The sequence below is a fragment of the Phyllostomus hastatus genome, unplaced genomic scaffold (assembly GCF_019186645.2).
Source record: "Phyllostomus hastatus isolate PE091 unplaced genomic scaffold, TTU_PhHast_1.1 phas_scaffold_28, whole genome shotgun sequence".
Lineage (NCBI taxonomy): Eukaryota > Metazoa > Chordata > Mammalia > Chiroptera > Phyllostomidae > Phyllostomus > Phyllostomus hastatus.
The window spans coordinates 9,872,834-9,897,473 of record NW_025334022.1 but is presented as its reverse complement, the minus strand read 5'-3'; the positions used below and the strand labels follow the sequence as shown (position 1 = coordinate 9,897,473).

Sequence of the window (24,640 nt, the reverse complement as noted above, 5' to 3'; positions counted from 1 at the left end):
GAAATTAAAGGGACACATGTTGTGATTTTGTTTTGAAATCCTTTAAAAATGACTGTTTTTCCCCTTTAAGTGAATTTCAGTTGACTTGGTGATTCTCCTCCCTCTAATTGAGGGAAAGGCCCCCTGCTTTCCCCATCACAGAGAGGGGGCGGAGCATTCTCAGAAGCTTGGAAGAGAGCCTTTCCTGGCCCATCTTGGGGGAGGGGCTGTATTTCACGAGGCTGCAGCTGACAAGAAGCTTCAAGGTAATGGCTGTCTTATAGCTAGTTATTTTCTGGGATTCTTCGGGCTGTGGTATTATGATGGAAAAACAATAGATTGTTGCCTGTGAGAGGTGGGAATGAAATAGGGTTTGGGGAAAATTACTGTTATTGTGACAGAGTCAACCCCCTGAAAATTTAGTTTCTCCCGATATTTTCTGAAGTCCACAGTGTGGGAATGGGTGATCAGATTACCGCTTCTAAATTAAGACTTCAGTGAGGCATGCCGTTCATGTTAATTTTTTACATGGCATTCCATGTTTCTATCTTTATTACAAAGTTTATTATATTTTTGATTTAAACAAAATCAAATTTTACACAAAAATTACTGATAGAAAAATGTAAACATAAAAAGTGGCACATACAAACAGAAATATAAATATACACAAACATGAAAGGTATCCAGATACGCTGTTGAGTGATAGCATGTGTGTGTGTGTGTGTGTGTGTGTGTGTGTGTGCGCGTTTTCCTTAAGGAGGGAACTAGAATCCTCTCTTAACAGTCAGCATCTCTGGAACATTCGTATTACTGGAGGTTTCAAAATATATTTTTATCCAGCTTCAGCATTTTTAGAATTGATTTATTCTATGATCGTTTTTTATCATTAGAAGGACAAAATGAAGCTGAAACAGTACCCCTGTTTGGTTTCAGACAAATAAACATTCATACACACACACACATAGAGATGTGCAAACATACCCTCTTGCTTGGTTTTTGCCAATAGTGGAAATTTTCCTGGATCTGATCAAGCCCACAGCCTGGTTGCTGTGTTGGCTACAGCCCTGCATGCATCCTCCTTGCAATTCATTCTTTCAGACCCACAGGTATGGCAATCGTCAGCAAGAGCTGTCTATATATATTAAGTTTAAGAGTGAGGCAGAGAGGGAATCTGGTTCATTTCTATTGGAGCTTTTTAAAATATTATGTGGCTTGATGCAGTACATACAATTGAATGTTATATAGCTGACAAATGGAAATATGAACATGTAGTAATTTGAAAAGATGTCTGAGAAGTAGTATTAAGTGAAAAATGAAAATTGCAGAATGGCAAAGATAAAGTACTGTGTTAATACAATTTGTGTAATAAAATCAGAAAAAAATATACGGCTACCTACTAATGGGATTGTTTGGTTGGAGAGCTAAGAAACTCTTTACTACCTATTTAAAATAATTTGTAATGCATATTTAGTCATTTTTAAAGAATATCAGAAAAAAGTTTGAGATAAAATGTTACAAATTAAGGGGGAATTATATTTGAAGTGATTCATTAAAAACGACATTGAAAATACTAATATGGAAAAACTTTCAAGCCATGGACTTGAGCATGGTAAAATGGTTGTCTGAAATTATATGTATTCATGTATATATGTAAAGAAAAATATGGAACAATACTCAAGAAACAATAATGATTATTTTTTACAGAATTACATTTCCTTTTTATAAATATTTATCTTTCCAGTTTTCACTAAGCATCCCATTTTCTTTTGATTAGACCATTGGAAATAAAGACATTAGCATTCTATTTTTTGTGCAATGCATAACAAAGCTATAATTTTGAGCATAGTATATTCTGGAAGCCTGAGAAAACTGCTGGCTTGGCAAGATGTAGTTCCCAACCTTCCATAAGGAGGATCTGGTAGTAACAATGTGCAGTTCTGGGATTGGTCACAAGATGGCACTTGCCAGATTTAAGAAATTTTTTTAGGCAACTATTTTACAAAGTGAACAAAGCCATGAAACCTATTTTATATTAGCAGACTGTGAAACAGCATGAAGGTTGTAATTGTAATTCTGTTTCCAAATTTATATGTGTCTGGAATCAAAAGCCCCAAATTAGCACTGATGGGAGAACTCAAAAAAGCATTAAAAATATATTTACATAGAATTTGACCAACCAAAGACTGAAAGCAATTGGTATTTCCCTGTTCCCTGTCCACACCTCACACTTTTCCTGAGAGACATGATTTCAGCATGAACCAAGTAACAACTGTGTCACGGAGAACATTTTAATAAAAACAAAAAGAAAATAAACATAACATCTACGTTACAGATGAAATTTCATCTCTTTCCTATGTTTCACAATGACATGCTGCTGAAGGATTTTTTCTTTCCATTTAACTGGTGATTCCCTGTCTCCTTTTGGACAACCTAGGTTAATGTCATAGATGTACATGACCTAGGGAATGTGCATGTGAAGCCATCTGAGTCCCAAAAAGGAAGTGTGACCATAGAAGCATCAACCAGGAAGAAGGTCCTGCTGGACAAGCAGCTGGAGTGAGAATCAAAGCAGCAGGATTATTGGACAGTGCTCCCCATAGTCTATATGACATTGGTAAGGTTTTCTCTATCCCGTGTTAATACATGTTTAAGTTGAGAATATGGAGTGCAATTTATTTTAATTATAGCTTATTAGCCATACCATTTTAAATTAAAAACCTTAGATATTATTGTTAGGATGTAATTAAATATGTTAAGTTCTGATAAAAATTATTTGAATGGCTATAATGATGTTTACTTATAGAAGATTTGTAGGTCCCAACCAACTGCTTGACTCTAAAGGAATCCTTGCAAACTACCCTATTCCATAAGTAGCCATTGTGTCCAAATATCTGACCCCTCAGTTCATTTTCTTAATGAAGTCATTGTGTTATTGTCTGAGTTCAGGAGACACCAACCCCAGTATCTGTGCCTGGCTGCCTTAGGTTGATAAGGCAGCATTACAAAGTTAAAAGATTACCCTAGAATAAATCTCAAGAGGCCCCAAAGTATCAAAGTATCCAATAACAGAAATGATGTCCCTGACACACTCACCAACATCTCACCCCTCCCAATCTCCTACCATATACAGGTTCAATCATTCCTTATATGCAATAGCTTTAATGAGGCCTGTATACTGGGGCATTATAGAACTGCTTCTCATTTCTGAAATTTTTGAGTATTTTCCCCCTGTGTTTCTTTGGTGCCCAGTATGTATTTGTATTTTTGTGTATCTTCTCTATTTTCATTGTCCATCTTCTTTCTTCTTTAACAGAAGAAAGCTCTTTACTTATTCTCTTTACTTTTTGTTTGAGTATCTTCTAGTATTGCCCATTCAAATTATTTTAAAGCTTTCTTGCAGGCTTTCAGGAGGATATGTATAAGCACAAAAGGAGAAAACTATTAAAAGCCCTAAGACAACATCACTGTTTTTTTTCTTTTTCTTTTTTTTTTTGTGGTTAACCAGGCAGTTAAACAAAGACCAATGGCCTAAGGATTTTTCTAGATGTTTCAGATTTCACAGATTAATTTCTAGTCTATATCCAGATGTACCAACCAATCATATACACTTTCAGATCTTCAGTGGTTCATTTTGAATTTTTTCTTCTTTTCCCCATTCTTTCTTATGTTCCTATCTACTCCTTCCCTTAGACTGTTGCTGAACTTTTAAAAATTATTTTAAATTTCTAATATCTTTTGATATTCATAGTAGCATTTGTCACTCCAGCCAGCTAGTAAAATTAGAACTCTGTCCAAAATCCATGTCAGTATATCTATCTATTTGAGAAATTGTAACATACAACCTTGCCACAATGCTTGTCTGAGAAACTTTGAAGTTTAGACATTTTATCTTTAACAGTTTCTCATATCTCCTCACTAAAGAATTGATAAGTACTTTTATTCAGAGTGGTGACAGGAAATATTTTGGTCCAGCCTGGATCTTTTCTTCTGAGTGTGTCAGAGAATGGAGAAAGAAGCTTGTTTTTCTTTGAATCGCCCAAGGCAGGTCCCATGGAGGTCTATCTTTTTGCTTGTTAACCCAGGGACTAACACAACAGCATAGTCTCTCTAATTTAATATTCAGCATGTAGTAAAGCTTTGTGCTGTGGTGATTAAGTTGTAAGGTTCTCATCAGCCTTTCTTTTATTTCTTTTAATATGTTTCCATTTCCATCATTCTGAATCTTGATTTTAGCAGCTTCATCCATTGGCACTGTGTATGTTTTAGAATTAACCACAATACAAAATCTCCAAACATAGCAGGTTTACCTTCTTGTGACTTTAGGTCACTACTTGGTATTAGTTTTCTTATTTCCTCTTTTTATTCATGTTCACATACATTTCAACAGAGATGATATGTCCCTTTGGCCCTGGCAGTGATTCACTGTCTGGTTTGCCCTTTCCTTACTGAGGATGCTCATCCTTAGTAAATTTTACTCTGCTGTTTTTTCTCTTCATATGGGCTGACATTTATCTAGTGAACATTAATAATAAGATTTCAACTTTGTTTACAGCCAGTTTTAGTTTCTTGTGCTTATGTTTTAGGGGTCATGGACTATTTTGAATAGCGGTTAAGTATTTAAGATTCTTTGCTTTACCAATGTTTCTATCTCCCTCGTGGTCTTTGGGAGTGCTTTAAATGGACCATTTCTACTCTTTTATATGGATGTTATACACTAAAAGTTTGAAATCTGTTTATTCTATAACCACTCTTTCTCATATGATATTTGGCTTCTGCTTTCTCACAGAGGATATATTCTTACCCTGATCTCAATCTCCAGATTATAACACTTTGGTTTCTACTCCTTCATTTCCTTTTGCTCACATGGTTTAGTGGCATGTGAGAAATTCACTGTAGTTAAAGGCTTTGCCAATAAGGATAATTTCTCAAACTATAAGATGTTGATGTCATTTAGATTCTCAACATTTGTCTTGTGTTAACTAACTTTCAACAAAAGAGATATTTAATGAAGATAAGAATATATAGAAATAATTATACCGCTGCATCAAAAGTCAGTGTCTTAGGTACCCCCCTAACATTTTCAAGCAAATTTGGAAATAGATGTTAATAAAAATTAATTAAAGAGGTTGAAAAATTGAATTTAGAATATATTCTTTGTACACTCCAGAGGATATTTTCACACATACATTGCGGTACCCATGACCTTCTTTGGCAATCATTTACCTAAAGCACAAAACAATATTCCTATATGTAGTCCCATTGTTCTCACAGTAAAATACTAATTTTTTATACACATTACACTCTGAATTGGGGTACTTTTATAACACTAAAGAGGACTGAGTATAATTTAAAAGTCAAATTCACTTGTTTAGGTATATAGTTTTATAGTTTTGACAAATATATACAGTCATGTAACAACAAATACAGGCATACCAAAGAAATATTGCAGGTTCAATTCCGGACTACCACAATAAGGCCAATATGGCAATAAAACAAGAATACAATTTTTTTGGTTTCCCACTGCATACCAAAGTTACATTATACTATGTTGTAGTCTGTTAAGTGTGTAATAGCATTATTTATAAAAAAGCAATGTACACACCTTAATTTAAAAATATTGTAAAAAATTCTGACTATTATGTGAGCCTTCAGCGAGTCATAATCTTTTGGTTGGTGGAAGATCTTGCCTCAGTGTTAATGGCTGCTGACAGATTAAGGTGGTGATTGTTGAAGGTTGGGGTGGCTCTGGCAATGTCCTTCTTTTTTTTCAGTTTTTTAAATTGTTGTTCAAGTATAGTTGTCTCCATTTCCACCCCACCCATCCCCACCTACCACCCTCAAAACTACCCCCTTTGGCTTTGTCCATGTATCCTTTATACATGTTCCTTGGTGGACCTTCCCTTATTTTCCCCCATTATTCCTCTCCTCCTTCCCCTGTGGTTACTGTCAGTTTGTTCTTTAAATCAAGGTTTCTGGTTATATTTTGCTTGCTTGTTTTGTTGATTAGTTTGTACTTATGGGTGAGATCAATTTCTTAAAATAAGACATGCCTGCCCTGGCTGGTGTAACTCAGTGGATTGAGCCTGGGCCTGCAAACCAAAGGGTTACCAGTTCGATTCCCAGTCAGGGTACATGCCTGGGTGTGGGCTAGGTCCCCAGTAGAGGGTGCTTGAGAGGCAACTACACATTGATGCTTCTCTCCCTCTCTTTCTCCTTTGCTTCCTCTCTCTCTAAAAATAAATTAATAGTGTTCAAAAAAATAAAAATAAGACATGACTTCCTCACTAACGTTGATCATTTCTAGTTTTTGATAGACAGTGAGAGATGTGAAGCTCTTCCTTTAGCTTGAAAACTTAGATACCATTGTATGATTTTTAGATGGCCTAATTTTGATATTGTTGTGTCTCAAGGAACAGGAAATCCTGAAGAGATGAAGAAAGACAGAAGGGTGGCAGGTCAATGGAGCAGTCAGAATACACACATTTATCAGCTAACTTCACAGTCTTATATGGGTGTGGTTTGTGGTGCTCTAGAACAAATAATAAATCAAAGATTACTGATCACAAAACACCATAACAAATATTAGTATTATAATATTGAAAAAGTTTGAAATACTAAAAGAGTAGCCAAAATGTGACACAGACATGAAGTGAGCAAGTGGTAGTAGGAAAAATGGCGCCAGTAGACTTTCTGGACACGGAGTTACCACCACAATTCTTCAATTTGTAAAAAAATAATACCTGGGAAGCACAAATGAGAAAAGCACAATAAAGGGAAGTATGCTTGTACAGTCAAGTTACAGAATATTTCCATAACTCCAAAATGTTCCCTTCTGCCCCATTGTAATGGAAACTCTCTGTCCCAGTTCTTGGCAACCACTGGTCTATATTCTGCCCCTATAGTTTTTTTTTTCCCATAATGTCATAAATGGAACATACAGTATATAGACTTTTTCATCTGGCTTATTTTGCTTGACATGTTGATGGTATTTACCCATTTTGTTGCATGTATTCATAGTTAATGCCTTATTATAGCTGAGAGGTATTCTATTATTCTACAATTTGCTTATTAACTCACCTACAGATTTACAGTTTTGGTGATTATTATTAAATTTGTTATAAACATTCCAGAACAGGTCTTTGTACATAAGTTTTCATTTCTCTTGGGTAAAAACCTAAGGGTGTAATTTCAGGGTTATATGGTAAGTTTATCTCTAGCTATGTTAGACAAATCACCAAAGTGTTTCCTAAATCACCTGTGATATTTTGTATTTCCACCAGGAATAAGTAAATAAATTCATTAGATCTGCATCATTGCCAGCAACTGATACTGTCAGGTCCCCCACCCGCCCCCGCTTTTAGTATTTGTAATTCATACAAAGGTGGTAGTGGTTCCTCATTGTGATTTTATTTGCATATCCTTAATTACTAATACCACTGGAACATTTATTAAATGTTCATTGGACATTCATATATAGTTTTCCCTTGTTATCTGAAAGTAGTGTATTCCTATGAAACCTTTCATAAGCTAAATAGCCTAAAGCAAAGAATAAATTACCATTAATTTATATGGGAAAATTTCTAGCATTCCCAAAACCCAAAAATAACCTACCAAATCATAGTGATTTAACACATAAAACCTAAAATAACACTAACATATAGTATAATCAGGAATATGATACACAGCTTGTATAAACTACAAATAATGTATGCACAGTGTAGTTTCACTTATTAAAAAGATTGACTGCCTTCTCCTTATGTGTAAGATAGCAGAACACCTAAGTTTGTACATGCATCAATCCACTCAAGCAATAGATTGTCCACTTTATCCAGTACTGGGTGCTAACTGAAAGAAACCACTTTGCTGCTAGCAGAACCACTTAGTAACTTCTACAGCTTTCAAGATTCTTTCTCTCTGCTTGTAAATAGCAATAATGGTGGACATAGGCAAGTTCAAAGCATGCATAATGTTTCATTCACCATGACTGAAATCCTTAATTACATCTACTTTTATGCTAAGTATAACATGTTTACGAGTTCTTTTAGGCTTTTCAGATACCTAAGGCTTTTCCTTTTTTTTTGGACACATCTTGCTAATGGATGCACAAAGCAATTTACTTTACTGAGGTAAAGCACAGGTGCTCACAGACACAGTTCACAGCCAGATGACAGATGCTGAGTGTAGTTCCCAGGAAAGGAGCTGGGCAGTGCCACTCTTGCTGCTAGGGGCGCATGCTGCTTGTATAACTGCTCACTGCAAAATAAAGGCTGAATGGCTATTTTTTTCACTTTTTCTTCATAAAAGAGAAAATTGTCGTAGGATTTCTTTTGGTTAGCAAATACAGGTACTGATATAGGTCTTTTGTAAAATTGAAGTGGCATAATGTGAACTTTTTAGAAGTGAGGGATACTTGTATCTTTGTTGGTGTAGGTCTATTTTAAATTTTTTATTCATTTTTATTGGATTGTTAAAGTTATTATTGAATTGTAAGAGCTTTTTATATATTATGGAGAAAAGCTCTTTATCAAATATGTGTTTTGCAAATACATTTTCCCACTCTGGATTTTTCCATTTTATTTTATTTTTAAGAAGTTTTTAAAGATTTTATTTATTTATTTTTAGAGAGGGGGGAAGGTAGGGAAAAAGAGAAAGAGAAACATCAATGTGTGGTTGCCTCTCATGTAACCCCCTCACTGGGGACCTGGTCTGCAACACAACCATGTGCCCTAGACTAGGAATTGAGCCTGGGACCCTTGGGTTCCAAGGCCGGCACTCAGTCCACTGAGGCACACTAGCCAGGACTCATTTTAATTTTTGATGAGCAGAATTTTTCAAGTCTAATTTATCAAAAATTTTTATGGTCCATTTTTTGTCTGAATAAATCTTTGCCAAAATGAAGGTCTCAAATATTTTCTACTTGGTTTTCTTCTAGAAATTTTATAATTTTTGCTTTTGCATTTAGCTTAGGAATTCATTTTGAGTTAATATTTGTATATGACCTTAGCTAAGGCATCAAGATGGATATTTTTGCATATGATGACCAATTTTTCCAAAACTATTTGTTGAGATTTCCAGCATTATTTGTTGAAATTTCTCCATTTAATTACTATTGTGAAAAATCCATTAAGCCTAAGCAGCGCCCTCTGTTGAAATACCCTCTTCGGCAGCTCCCTTTACAAGGACCTAGGTGCTTGCACCTATGCTTGCATTTCCCAGAAGAGCCCCTGCTCTCTGATGGCTTTGCCAAGGTCTATGTCTGGTCTTGTAAGGCTCAAGCCCGATCTTTGGCCAGTACTGTGTTGGTGGTGGGCATAAACTTGTGTTTACCGAGCTGCTATGTGTCTGTGGTCTGTGCTGGTGGCTTGGAGGCTATCACTAAGCAGTACAGCGACCTCAGCACGCCTCCAGTGTGGGACAGAGTGGTGTGTTCCCCTGGGGGTGGGGAAGTAAGATTTTCTCCATCCACTACTTCTTCTGCTTGGGGAACTGGGGTTTGGAAGTCACCTTTCTTCCTAGGCAAGGACCTGAAGGTTAAGGGACCCTCACTGGCTACAAGTGACTGCGACCTGGCTTGTGGTTCTGTGCCAGTGCCTGCCTAGACCTTTTCCTGGTCTACCGCCAGCTGAGCTAAAGCAAGGAGTGGGTTTTCTAACCCAAGGAGGGCAAGGGTAGGGCCTGAAGTGAAGGCAAGCTGGGATGTAGGATGGATCTGGATCCTCACTCAGAGAGCAAAGAGACCAGGCCCAGGGCGTACTGAAGATTCTTGAGCCCACTACAGAATTCAGAGCTTTGCACAAAACAGGCACTCAATAAACGTTTGTTGAATTGAATGGGCTTGAGCATCTGCAGGCAGGCAGCTAGGAAGGAGTGGAGCTGCCAGAATTTTCATGTGAGTCCTGGTGCGGAGGCGCTAGAGAGAGAGGTAGCTAGAGGATATTAGCTAGGACTCTAAATGAACCAGTGCTCTTGAGATTGGGTTGGTGCAGACAGATCTCAGAAAGGATTTTATAAAATTGATGTGGTTCTTTAAAGAATAAATGAATGTTTGCTACTCTGTTTGTATTGTATTTATATAAATTATGCCAGTAATATACTGTCTTGATTACTATAGTCCTGAAATCTGGAAACATGGGTCTTCCAACTTTATATTTCTTTTTAAAAACTCACCTGGCCATTCTGGCTCCGTTGCTTTTCCAAAAGTAAACATTTTAGAATTATTATATTCTTAATTTTTACTAAAAGCTTGCTGGGATTTTTATTGAGATTTTAATGATTTTATAGATATGTCTGGGCAGAAGTTACCTCCTAAAAATAGCTCATCTTTCAGTCAGTGAACATGGTATATTTCTCCATTTATTTAGGTCTTTGTTAATTTCTCTCACCAGTGTTTTGAAGTCTTCAGCATAAAATCATGCACATATTTGTTATACTTGTTCTCCCATAGTATTTTTTTTGTTTTGGTTGGTATTATCAATGCTTCTTTTTAAAACTTCACCTGCCAAATTCTATTGTATGGGAATGAATTGTTTTATATTGACTTTGTATCTGGTGATCATGAACTTATTAGGTTTAGTAGCTTTTTTTGGTAAATTCACTGGGATTTACATAGATCATCATGTTGTCTGCAAATGAAGAAAGACAGTTTTATTTCTTTTTTACCAACTTGTATGCCTTTAATTTATTTCCCAGGCATTGTATTGCCTAAGATCTCTAATATAATGTTGAATAAAAATGGTTAACAGCAGACACCCTTGACATGTTCCTGATTTTTGGGTAAACACATTTCTTGTTTTACCATTAAATATGATGTTTGCTTGAGTAGTTCTGTAGATGCCCATGATCAGTTCGAGGAAGATCCATTTAATTCTTAGTTTGCTGAGAGTTTTTATCATAAATGTGTCTGGAATTATGTCAAATGCTTTTTCTACATTAATTGAGATTATATTTTTTCTCTTTTTATTCTCTTGGTATTTACATTGATTGATTTGCAAGTATATAACCATCCTTACATTGCCATAATAAATTGCATTTGGTAATGATGTAACCTTCTTTTTCTATATCATTTTATTTTCTCTGTTATTCTATAGCATTTTCTGTATAATTTCTACATCTATGCCATTGGACTTTTCTTTGTTTATGAGATACAGTCTGTAGCTTACTTGTTTTTTTTTCTAGTTTTGGTGTCAGGATAGTGCTAATATCAAAAAATATAGATTTTATATTATGTCCACCCTTTCTCACTCAATTGCCATGTAGCTTTCATAACGTACATTGCTTTTGTTAGAATGGAACATAGAGTGCCATAGGATTTTTCTCAATGCTCTTTCTGTATCCTAAATTTTCAGCAGATCCTTCACATTTGTATCTCTAGAAGGATGCCTGTTTTGTGCTCTTGCCTGTTTTACAGTAGTAGACTCTTGTTATTATTAGATGCTAGGATCATGGTGAAACAGGGAGCACTCTCTTATCCTGCTCAGTCTTAAACTTAGGGAGGCCTTATGCACCTTGATTGTGAGGGTTGCACATTTTTTCAGCATTCCTTTCTTTTGGCAAGGCAACTAACTACTGATTTGTATCTGGGTTTGGTCTTTGGTGAAAGATAAATTCTTGCTCCTTCCTCATCAGTAGCTGACCACTGCTTTTTATTCATGTGGGATCCTGGGCCCAGGATTTTCTGCTCCTCCTCCAGAAACATTTTTTAAACCTGGGTCCACAAGGAGAGGGTTTTCTGTTTCTCCTCTAGTGGCTTAGTGCTTTTGCTTCCCATAGAAGGGTTTGGATCTATATAGAGTTGCATTTCTGACCTCCAGAAACTCTTGATTGCTTCCTGCATACCTGAACCACTGAAATGGGCTCTGTTTGTTCTGTTTTGTTCCCAGTCATGTTTGTGTGCTTCTGATTAAGGACTGTGAAAAAGAACTTGGCAGTGAGTGTATTAGTGCCTGGGATGCTAGATACTCCAAACTACTGACACTTTAACCTATTAAGAATGTAAGAATTAATTAAAATTGGAGTTGATTTCTTTTAACCTGCTTTCTGACAGCCACTTCTGTCTCCATAATTTGCCGAAGGCAAAACAGTGCTTGTGTCCCTCTTTTAAGACATTGGTCACCCTTTGGAATTCAGTTTATCTCAGTTCTCTGAAGGACTTAAGGATGTTTATTATCTATATTTTTGTTATTATTAAGTTATGGGCAACATTTTATGGCTTTTTATATCCTAGGTGGAACTGAAATTGATGATTTCTAATAATGTATATATGGGTGTTATTTTTGTTTTCTTTGTTATTAAACATGCTTTATGAAGATGCAGATGGTTTTTAAAGTATACTTGTAAGGAGTTTATTTGTATATAATGATTATTAAATTTTTCTATTTAAAATTTTATTTTTCAAATTATCCATTAAAATCATACTTCATTATAGAAAATACATGACTTTCTCTGTATATGCTTCTTTGTATTTTACACACTTATAGATTTGTGTGATTGTTACTACAGTCAGAATACAGAAGAGTTCCATCACCCCCTTGATTTCCTGTGCTACCCTTATACAGTCATATCCTCCCCTTACCTAACTCCTGGCATCTACCATGATCATGTCACCATCAGTGTACTTGTCTCTTTTTTGAGAATGTCATATAAATGGAATCATACAGTACTGTGGTAGACACACTGTAAGTTACCCATCCCCTTGTATAATTCCCTCAGCCTAAGTGTGGGCAAGACCTGTGACTTGTTTCTAATAAATAGAATTTGGCTAAAATGATGGGATGCCACTCACTGATATAGTTGCATTATGTTATGTAGGACTAATTTATGTTAAATTAGATACAGAGCCAAGTATAGTATTCTCTAAGTTTCAGTGACTCCTAGTACATAACTATTGCAAATTAATTAATTCACCATTCATCCAATACACATTTATAGAGCATTTATAATAGAGTAAGTACATTGTATCATAATGATTAAGAGCATGGGCTCTGGAGTCAAGTACCTATCAAATTTATTAACCTCTTTAATGCCTCATCTACAAAATGGGAATATTCATAATACCTATCCAACAAGATTTTATAAGTATCAGAGGATGATGTAAAGAGAGCACTTGGTACAATGCCTAACACACAGCATGGAACACTTTTGGCTTCTGTTGTTGTCATTAGTATTAATGATATTACCGTTGGTATGCAGAACGAATCAGTTATGGAGGTTATCTTCCATAAAGTAATCATGTGATTATTCAATGAGGTAATACGTGAAGTGCTTGGAAGAGTGCCTGGCACATAGAAAAACATTTATAGATATTATTATATCTATAATATTTCTCTTCATTAAAATAATCATATTGGCATTTTTATTGGTTAACATTCTTCTCCCACTACTTCTAAAAAAGAGGAAAATATAAAATATTATATAAGGAATTTATGTTTTCCTTAGCATTTTGTTTGGAAAATAGTGAAGTGAGGTGGTGTACCATTTACTGGTTTATCTACAATATAGAAATAAAATAAAATAAATATAAGGAACTATAGTTTTAATGTAATGACAGCACTTTATGTGCCTTTGTTTTTTTTCAAACATGTGAAATGAGAAAATAGAATGAGAAATATTAAATAATAAAATATAGAATTTAATATATCTCTTCACTTAACTAAAGCCATATTTTACACTGGCCTAATAATCCTCTTGAAAATATATAGTTATAATTTGAAAGCTTTGAAAAGATTATTTCTGTAATAAGAATGATACTTTTCTGGTGATTGTAAGATCAACTATTTTGTTCTAGAAGAGAGACTAGAATGCACAGTGACTTATGTAGGTTTGAAGTTTACTGTTCTACTAAGTTAAAGTGATTGGAATGAGGCAGTCCCTTTATTCAGGGGTTCAGGTACTTCTACCTTTGATGAGTTACATTCTTTTTAAGTATATTAAGTATATTGATTATGATATTACACTTGGCCCATTTTTCTCTCCTTTATCCCCACTCTGACCTGCACCCTGCCACCCTCCAATATTCTCCCCCCTTTAGTTCATGTCTATTGGTTGTACATACATGTTATTTGGCTTCTCTATTTCCCATACTATTCTTAACCTACCCCTGCCTATTTTATGCCTACCAATTACCCTTCTTATTCCCTGTACCTTCCCCTCCCTATTCTGTTTCTCCCTCCCCACTGATAACCGTCCATGTGGTCTCCATTTAGGTGACTCTGTTCTTGTTCTAGTTGTTTGCTTAGTTTTTGCTTTTTAGGTTCAGTTGGTGATAGTTATGAGTTTGTTGTCATTTTTGTGTTCATAGTTTTTGATCTTCTATATTTCTTAAAGTTCCTTTAACATTTCACATAGTAAGGACTTGGTAATGATGAACTCCTTTAACTTTACATTAGCTTGGAAGCACTTTATCTGCCCTTCCATTCTAAATGATAGCTTTACTGGGTAGAATAATCTTGGATGTGGGTCCTTGCCTTTCATGACTTTGAGTACTTCTTTCCAGCCCCTTGCCTGTAAGGTTTCTTTTGAGAAATCAGCTGATAGTTTTATGGACACTCCTTTGCAGGTAACTGTCTCCTTTTCTCTTGATGCTTTTAAGATTCTCTCCTTATCTTTAATGCTGGGTAATGTAATTATGATGTGCCTTGGTGTGTTCCTCCTTGGGTCCAATTTCTTTGGGACTCTCTGGGCTTCCTGAACTTCCTGAAAGTCTTATTTCCTTTGCCAGATTGGGGAAGTTTTCCTTCATTATTTGTTCAAATAAGTTTTCAATATCTTGCTTTTTTTCTTCTCCTTTCAGCACCCCTATACTTCAGATGTTGGAACATTTAAAGTTGTCCCAGAGGTTCCTAAGCTTCTCTTCATTTTTTTTTGTGCATTCTTGTTTCTTTATTCTGTTCCAGTTAGATGTTTATTTCTTCCTTTTGTTACAAGTCATTGATTTGAGTCTCTGTTTCCTTTCCTTGACTGTTATTCCCCTGTATATTTTCCTTATTTCTCCTTGTATAGACTTCATTTCTTTCTTCATTTTGTGACCAAGCTTAGTCAATTCTGTGAGTATCCTGATTACCAGTGTTTTGAACTCTACATCAGATAGGTTGTCTATCTCCTCGTCGCTTTGCACTTTTTCTGCAGTTTTGATCTGTTTTTTCATTTGGGCCATATTTCTTCGTCTCAGTGCACCTGCTATGTTGTAAGGGGTGGACCCTTAGGTATTCGCTAGGGCAGGGCAACCCTCTTTACTTCATTGTGGCACTGTTTTTGGGGGAGGGTCAGAGGGAACAATGCCACTTGCTGGCTACGCTCTAGCCCCACTTTTTAACAAACTGTCCTGTGAGACTGGGAGTTTCTCCCTCTTTTTTAACCCCCACAGGTTCTACAGCTAGAGGTTTTGAGTGTTTCATTTCCCCTTCAGCAAGCCCAGCCTCACCCACACATCCACTGCTTTGCCACGGGTCATCTCCTCTGGATGTCTGCCCTTCTCCGCCCCTCCTACCAGTCTGGATGAATGTTTAACTCCTCGGTTGTCAGCGTTCCACACAGTTCAACTTTCTGGCAGTTCTGGTTGTTTATTGTTTTTAGATTGGCTCTTATCCTTCTTTTGGTTGTGCATGGAAGCAAAGTGTTTTCACCTACACCTCTATCTTGGGTGTAACTCCAAGTTACATTCTTTATCTAAGTCACTTCTTGGTCCAGAATGGCTGGCTAAATTTTATTATCATCAAATTCTAGGGGAGAAGCAAGAGAAGGAGGGAAAGTGGAAAAAAGCCCAAGTTAGCTGTTCAACCCCTTCTGAGGTACCTTCTCTAGAACCTACATACCTATTTCTGCTTACATTCCTTGGCAATAAATTCTGTCACATGTCCATGGTTTATAGTAAGAGAGTCTGGAAAAATAATATTTTTTGAGAGTTTATATCATCATTCTGAGTGAAACTGAGATTCTGCTAATGAAAAAAAATTCAAAGAGTAGATTTAGCATCAACAACTAAAAGTTCCTTCTGTCTTAGTTATTATAGATATGATACACAGTTGTAAAAAAAAGCATTAATTATATAATAGAAGTCTATATAAGATCAAAAGGGAAAACTTTCTGTGGCAGAGAGAATGTTATGTGTTCACAAAACCTTGTTTCATTCTCCTCCTGAGTCACAGGGAGACTACCTTCCCCAGCCTTTATGGCAGTTTTAGCTAGTTGATTGTGACCAGTAGTAAAATTTGCTAGACCTGGCACCTACCTTCCACGGGATTTTTTAACACCCTTCTTTATAACTTTGGTAGCCAGATGCAAAGAACACGATGGAGGATGTCAGGGCCAAAGAAGATGGTAGAACAATGGAATAGAAGGTTCTACTCTACTCTAGTAGAGAATCATTAAGGGAAAATCATTAAGGGACTCTTAATGATTGCCTTAGAACAGAGAACCTTCCCCCTTTCTGACCGCTTGATGAAGTACATTGAACTTTGACATCAGTAACATAAACTTTTGGGGTTGAACCTCTGATATTTAAGGGTTGTTTATAATATAAAACATTACATGTAATTATTAGACTCCTTATTAATACACTAGCCTAAAGATGATCATCATTATTTATTGGTATTTATTGTTCCAATATTAATGTTTATATAAAGATTGATTTTAAATATATATGTATACATGTATATTACATATTATAGGATACACAGGCATTTTTTCCCCAAATATTTTCATTCCCTAAATTATCACTAAATCACTAAAATTGATTTTCTAAGTTAAACCAGAAATCAAAATTTATTACAAGAGAATTTTAGTAAACAAAATTTGCAAAATTTATTTTAGACCTACATATAACAAAGACATATAATTTTTAAAAAATTAGCTTCCCCACATTGAATTGCTTGAGTGAAAAATACCAACAAAACATCAATATAAGAAGAAGGGATTGGTAATTATGATGCGGGTATGTGAAATATATACTTACTACCAAACCACTGATTTTCAGTCTTTAGTTGGAAGCATCCAAGTTTGTGAAGAAAACCCTGAGACTTTCCTGAAGCATTTAAGAAAAGAAATACATAAAATGAATGACTACCATTCCTAGAAACAGAAAAAATATTATAAAGGAGTAAATTTTTATAAAATAATGTACAGTTTTAGTGCAATCCCAATAAAGATTCTTATCTATTTCAATTCATCTTGACCAGCTGGGTTTTAAATTTACCTGCAGTGGTTAGGTGCCAGATAAGGCAAGGAAAAATATGTCAGGAATATTTTAAACTAGATATTTCTTTTAATAAAGTGATTTGCTACCACTTTTAATCATTAAGTTACACATTTCAAGAGTTTGAATGAAAATTAAACAAATACTTGTTGCCATTTCACTTTTAAGTTCCTTAAAGAACGTTTTCTACCTTTTAACACATCAGTAGTTTAACTTGGCTGTTGTCCCTCCTCTAATTCGGGGGTGGGGGGGCTTTTGTCTTCCCCATCACAGCGAGGAGGCGGAGCATTCTCTGAAGAAGCTTGGAAGCATTCTGGGCCTGGGCAGTCTTGTTAGAAGGACTGTGTTTCATGAGGCTGCTGCTTACAAAAAGCTTCAAGGTAATGACTGTTTTAAATCTAGCTATTTTCCAGGGACTTCCCAGGGCCCTAGAGTAAAGATGAGAAAAATAGTAATGGTGGTCTTGGAGGGGGTGAAAAGGTTGTGTGGTTTTGAAAGAATTGCTGGTATTTTAAAGGAATAAATCCTTTAGAATTTCTGTGTCTCCCAATACTTTAAAAGTCCGCAGTGGGAAAACGGATGATCAGATTACAGCCTCTATATTAAGATTTCAGTGCAGTACAGCCATTCATGCTAATATATTGACTTGGCATTCCATGTTTATGTTGCTAGAATTTTGTTACTGTTTGAACAAATTTACATAGAAAACGATGGATAAAATATTTGACAGCAAGGGGAAGAATGCTTATAATTTGATTGTCACACAGAAAGACTATGTGTCACCGTTATATGAACATAGAAAGAGAAACAAATATGTAGTTTACTGAAGATACTTGTACATACACATGCATATATATGTGTGTATACACACACACACACACACACACACACACACACATATATATAGAGGGGGGAGAGAGAGAGAGAGAGAGAGAGAGAGAGAGAGAAACCCTGGGAGACAATAAACTCCCATGTTAGCATTTCCAAGTGACCAGGTTACTAGTATTATAATACTACTTTTTAGCCTATTTAAGCATCTTTAGAGTAGATTTTTCCATGATTATTTTTATAATCATGAAAGAAAAATGAACGTGAAACAACATACCCATTTTGTTTAAAACACATAGCATTCATAGATATACACAGATGTGCAAACATCTTCCTTTTGTTTTTTTGCTGATAATGGACATTTTCTAGGATTTGATCAGGTATGTAGCCTGGTTGCTGTGTTGGCTACAGTCCCTGTATGCCCTCCTTGCAGCTGATTCTTTCAGACAACAGGTATGGTAGTCATCAGGAAGAACCAGTTTTCTATATCTTTTAATAGTGAAATAGAGAAAGAATTGGATTTATTTCTACAAGCAGTTTTTAAAGTATTATATGAATGCTGTAACCACATAGTATAATATTACTTATCTGGAGAATAAATATATGTAGTGATTGGAAAATAAATGTGTATTTTGTAGTAAAACATGTATGCTACTACAATACATGCACCCAAATCTGGGAGAACATATATGTTGCACTATTAAAAGGGTCATTTTTGTAGTAAGAGAGACAGGGCTAGCTTTATTGTTCTTTATTTAAAATAGTATTAATATACAATTATTTATATACTTAGTTTATATCATCAGGGAAAATATTGAGATAAAATATTGTAAATGTGGGAAAAATACATTAAAATAATTCATAAAAATCATGTGGAAAATATTTATGTAGATTGATGTAGACTGATCTTCAAACTGTGTCCCCAATTGAGATCTTATGTTGGTTTGAAAAGATTCATCCCTACATGTAAAACAAAATTTTGGAAATATAGAAAACATTCATAGTGATTATATGTACAGTTGTACTTTATTTTGTATGTATCTCTCTGTATATTTTGAATTTTTAATAAGCTTCTGTGTATTTTTATAATTAGAAACATTGTAATTGGAGACAATATGATCTTGTTATAATCCTACAAAGTAAAACCCTTGAGCTTAGAATAGAAAATTGTAGAAGCCTTGGAAGGCTTCTGTCTGCATAAATGTAGTGCCTAAGCTTCACATTAAAAAGATCAGATCATGATCCAGTCCTGCCTATACTTCCTGGGGAAGCTGCAGTTTTATTTCTGGTCACAAGATGGGGCTTGCTATGTTTACTAAATTTTCTCAAGGCAACCATATTTTTATGAAAATGGTAAGCAAAACAATGAAATATATTTTTGTGTTAGTGGGCTGTGAGACAGTATCTAAAGTATTATTAAATTACAATAAAAGTATATGTGCTAAGAAGGAAAAATGTACACAGCAATTGATGTGAGAATTCAAACAATATCTACAGTCTGGCTCATAGTAGTCACAAGGAATTTTGCTATTTCCCTTCTCCCTTGTCCCCACTTCACACTTTTCCAATTTGAGAGATGATTCCATCATGAACCAAACAGAATAATTGTGTCACAGAGAAAATTTAAAAAAAAATAAGGAAAATAAACATGGCATCTACATAACAGATGGGATTTCATCTCATTCCTGTGTTTCAGAATGACATACCTTCTAAAGTTTTGGTAAAGAAGTTTCTTTATGTTTTTTTCCATTCATTTGTTTTGAATTCCTATCTCCTTTTATATAGCCTTTCTCCTTCTGAAGTGAAAATCAAGACAACTAGATCAAAGGACCCAATCTTCTGTGATCCACGTAATACTGGGTAAGGCTCATTACATTTCATATTAAAAACTTTTTTGAGAACTTGAGCTGTAATTTATTTTCCTTCCTTCTCTGCAGCCACAGCATTTTAAATTAGAATCCTCAGTTCATACTAAAACTGTGTTAGACTGAACATTTGAGGTATAATTCATTTTGCTCCCTATTTAGTAGCCATAACATTTTGTAATTAAAAGTCATCACTTCTAGTTTGGGAAAAGAATCTCATATGTTAAACCACTATGAAGAAATTGTGCAAGAGGCTATTCAGGTTTCTACCTGAGTTCTTAGCCACCCGACTCTCAAGAAATCTTTGATAACTATCCTATTCAATGACTTAACATAGCATACATTCTGAATCTCTGCCTTCTAAACTCATGCTTTTAAGAAGGTCATTGTGTTATTGTTGGGGTCCAGAAGATGCACAGCTTATTATCTTGGTCTGCCTGCTTCAGGTATACAAGAAAATGTTTATAGCTTAAAAATTATAAATTATATAAATTATGGAACAGTGCTTATCAAGTTCTTGGACAAGTTACAATAAAATCACTCGAGAACTTAGAAGTACAAAATGTTGGATCTTATCTAGACCTTCTGGATAATACTCTCAGGATAAGACCTAGAAATATAGTTTTATGAAGGCCTTTAGATAATCCTGAAGTATGCAAAGTTTAGGATCCCCCTGCCTTAGGTATAAAGTTGGAAACACAAATGCCCCAAACTACCTAATAGCATAGAATCCCTGACACACCACTGCAAACTTTCACACCTCTATCAGCATGTACACTAACTCAATCCTTAATAATCATGTGCAGTAGTAAGGGCAAGTTCTTGAATTTGAGGTATTATAAACCACTTCTTCAGTTCCTACCCTCACCTTACATTATGCTACATTTTCCCCTCCATCTCATGCCCCACTGACTATTATTCTTTCTTTTATCTCATCTCTATTTATAATCACTCACCTTCTGCATTGGCAAAATAACTATTTGCTGATAATTTTCTTCTTTTCCTTTTTTTTAATTTTAGTATCTTCCATATCAACCCATATAAACAACAAGATCAAGCATCCTTGGGGAAATCTACTTGGAAGAGAACAGGATACAAGCTGTAAATACTTTGTAGTTCTGAGACAAAGGAGATTTTGGTGAGAGTATTGTTTTTGGTAGGAACAGCCTTAGCAGTGAGAAGAATAGCCATACACCTCAGTGTCTGATAATCTTTTAGCACACAAATCTAAATCACAAATGGATGATGAGTATGTATTATGCAATTGGAAAGACCAGTTCTGGCCAGCAAAAGTTTTGTCCAGGTCTGAGACTTCATCAAACAGTAAGAGAAAAAAGACATTTTCCCTAGAAGTTCAAATACTCTCACTAGGTGAGAAAATTAAAGTGGAAAGCACAGAAACAAAAATCCTAAATAAATCTCAAATTGAAGCCATTGCCTCCTCATTAGCAGCACAGTCAGAGGGCAATTCTTCACCTAGAGAGGAAACAGCCTATGAAAGGTCACTAAAAGTGGCACTGTGTATTCTGAATGAGAGAACAAATTTGAATCAAGCAAGCAGTTCAGATGAAGAAGAGACTACTACACTGTCTCAACATGTACCACAAAAGCTTTCTTATTTACCCCCTCATAAAAAATATCGGAAGCATAAAGGATACTTATCAAAGTATATTGAGGGAAGTGAAAATCAAACATCCCTATTAGTATCTTCAGAGAGTGATGACTCCCTGTATGATGAAAAACCACAGGTGTGTGCAGCCATTGATACTATTCCAAATGAGATGGAAACAAAGTTATCACCAAACTCCAGCTGGTGCCAAACATTCCCTTCAATTTCAGAAGAAGATGAAAAGGAGGACAAAAAAAATATTGACATCATGTCTTTGCATTCCACAATCAAAGAAGAAGATGCTTATGTTAAGGAAGAGAAGTTCACTCCAACTTCACCATCAAATAGCTTAATTGTGCCCAAAGCTTTGAAAGAGGAGCCAGAGGACATCTGCCCAGAAACCCTGGCTCTTTCCCCTGAATTCTCTACTTTCTCAGAGAATATTGACGATCCTGGAGAGGGTCCCTCAAATTCATGCTTAAATACCAGTCAGAATCAACTTGTGGAATCAGAGATGGGTGTTGTGGTGTCCCCACAGCATTATTCATGGGAATGTCAGCTTTCATATAGTCCTAACTGTGTCACCGATTCTTCACTTACTGGGAATAATGAAAGAAGTCTCCAGAGTGTGGATTTTGAGGAACATGGGGAAGAAGTTCAAGCTTCCAATAAGTCAGTACCTCTAAATCCTATTGATACTTCTGTATATGATGATGATGATGAAGATGAAGTACTTCCACGCCTTGTTTTTAATTATGAACCACGTTCATTTGAAACAGGTATGATAGTTTGGTTTAAATATAAAAAATACCCATTTTGGCCAGCAGTGGTGAAAAGCATCAGGCGAAAAGAGAAAAAAGCGAGTGTGCTTTTTGTTGAGGCAAACATGAATCCTGAAAAGAGAGGCATTAGAGTGCCTTTGAGAAGATTAAAGAAATTTGACTGTAAAGAGAAACAAACACTAGTGGAGAAAGCCAAGGAGGATTACAGTGAAAGTATTGACTGGTGCATCTCACTGATTTGTGACTACAGAGTTAGAATAGGTTGTGGTTCTTTTACAGGCTCTTTCCTTGAGTATTATGCTGCTGACATTAGTTATCCAATAAGAAAAGTAATCAAACAAGATACCTTCAGGAACTTATTTCCAAAGCTGCATAATGAAGATTCTATGGAACCAATGGCCATGACTTCCCAGACCAAGAAAATGTCCTTCCAAAAAATTCTCCCTGACCGAATGAAGGCAGCTCGGGATCGAGCCAACAAGAACTTAGTGGACTTCATTGTGAATGCAAAAGGAACAGAGAACCATCTTCTATCCATTTTAAATGGCACAAAAGGGTCCAGGTGGTTGAAATCATTTTTGAAAGCAAAGAGGTTCACTCCCTGTATTGAAACATACTTTGAGGACGAAGATCAGTTGGATGAGGTGGTGAAATATTTACAAGAAGTCTACAAACAAATAGATGAAAGAATGCTGGCTCTGATAAGAGATGATAAAATTAAATTTATCCTAGAAGTTCTTCTTCCAGAAGCAATCATTTGTTCAATTTCTGCTGTTGATGGTTTGGATTACAAGGCAGCAGAAGCAAAGTATCTAAAAGGACCATCTCTAGGATATAGGGAAAGAGAGTTATTTGATGCCAAAATCATATTTGAAAAGAGACGGAAACCATCAACAAAAGCTCACTAAATTACCTAAGCATCCAAATCATAACAGGGAGATTTTATAGATACTAATTTTTAAAAAATCTCTCTAACATATGTTTTCCAGAAATGAGCAACTTTATGTAATATATTCACTTTTTTCAGTCTCTGTGATCTGTGAATATTACTACATTAACATTTTCTTTCTCACACTTCTTCAACGTCCATTTTACTGACAAATTTCAGCAGCTCTAATGTCTCATACATTTCTAGAATTCATAATGCCTAGATAATTTTTAAGGGAAAGCACTATTTTGTTTTCTTGACATATTTTTGTCTATGCTGTATAGTTAAATACAGTGCACAATCATTTACATAGTAAAATTGCACTAGTATTAGATATTAAGCAAGATAATTACAAAAAGTCTAAGAAAATTTGAGTATATATTTTTGCTCAGTTTTTATAAAATATTGGGTTTCTCTTAAGATAGTTGAATTATTTTTCCTGCCATGTCTATTTATTTTTGAAGAAAAAGTTTCTGAGATGTAGAACCAAAGATGGAGATGCTTTGCTATATATTATAACTAGCTGTAATTGTTTTTGCAAGAAAACAATCTGGAATTGAAAAATAAAGTAAACGGATTACCTGCATGCCATCTATATGTTTGAGAATAACATCTCATCATGCAGAAAATAATATTGGCAACCTGGAACAGGATTGTTCATTCTACACTTCCCTGAAATTCCATTTATGGAGTGTCTGTTATTCAACAGCTGAACAGTTTCTTAAAACAGACAGGCTTTTGGCTGTCTTTATAACTAACAGTGACTGTATCTTAATACAACCATCTGACCACATGTGGAAAGCAGCTATTGTCATTGTATTCATAGTCTGGCTACTCTAGATTATGAGTCCAGACTGACTGCTTAAGGCGTCCATCTAGTTTGATATAAATTGTAGAGAATGAAAGCACTTTGTTCTGAGTATTGTATCTCTAAATACATAGTCATTTGTTTCAAACCAAGCAATTTGTATCATATGATTTATTCATAGAATAGTTCAGTTGGTTCCAATACTATAAATGCCAGGTGGTAAGTCATTCCAGGCTTAACAAAAAGTAGATGGACCAGAATCTGTGAATTTGGAAATGGGTCATAGAAAAAGCCTCCATTTGGTTAAGTATGACAATTATTCAAATTTATTTAAAAGTAAAAGTCTGAAACCAACGAATAGCTTATTCTAACTTCAAATAAGACTAGTAAAAATAAATGCTTTAAGGGCTACTTTATTCTCAAAACTTGACATAAAAATAAACACTAAAAGCTTAACATGAACCTGACTGCATTTTTACTCTTAGAGTGAGACAGCTGTTACTCTTGGCTTTTATCTGTTCACATGGCCACATGTTTATGTAAAATTTGCAAAAGTTTGAGGTTTTGATTTGTAATAAAACCATTATGTCTTTCACTTTAGATGTGCACTTCATTATATTTCAAACTGTGTAGTTACATAACTGGTGTTTCTC

The 24,640-nt window shown here is 35.3% G+C and overlaps 1 protein-coding gene across 3 annotated transcripts; it reads left to right on the top strand.

The window, feature by feature from the left end:
- The first annotated feature begins 201 nt into the window (after positions 1-201).
- PWWP3B (PWWP domain containing 3B) lies at positions 202-24,640 on the top strand. 3 transcript variants are annotated; one of them, XM_045817585.1, is made up of 5 exons: positions 202-245; positions 2,414-2,593; positions 17,441-17,547; positions 19,781-19,855; positions 20,881-24,640. In XM_045817585.1, exon 5 carries the CDS (start codon positions 21,099-21,101, stop codon positions 23,157-23,159), a length of 2,061 nt encoding a protein of 686 aa, XP_045673541.1. In that variant the 5' UTR covers positions 202-245; positions 2,414-2,593; positions 17,441-17,547; positions 19,781-19,855; positions 20,881-21,098; the 3' UTR covers positions 23,160-24,640. The 3 variants fall into 3 exon arrangements, with proteins under 3 accessions (XP_045673541.1, XP_045673543.1, XP_045673542.1); XM_045817587.1 differs by lacking the exons at positions 202-245; positions 2,414-2,593 and adding an exon at positions 15,724-15,764; XM_045817586.1 differs by lacking the exons at positions 202-245; positions 2,414-2,593 and having other exon boundaries at positions 17,420-17,547.

Bases quoted from the DNA above. Each gene is read 5' to 3' on its own strand.
- PWWP3B (XM_045817585.1), top strand. From the start codon at position 21,099: ATGGATGATGAGTATGTATTATGCAATTGGAAAGACCAGTTCTGGCCA.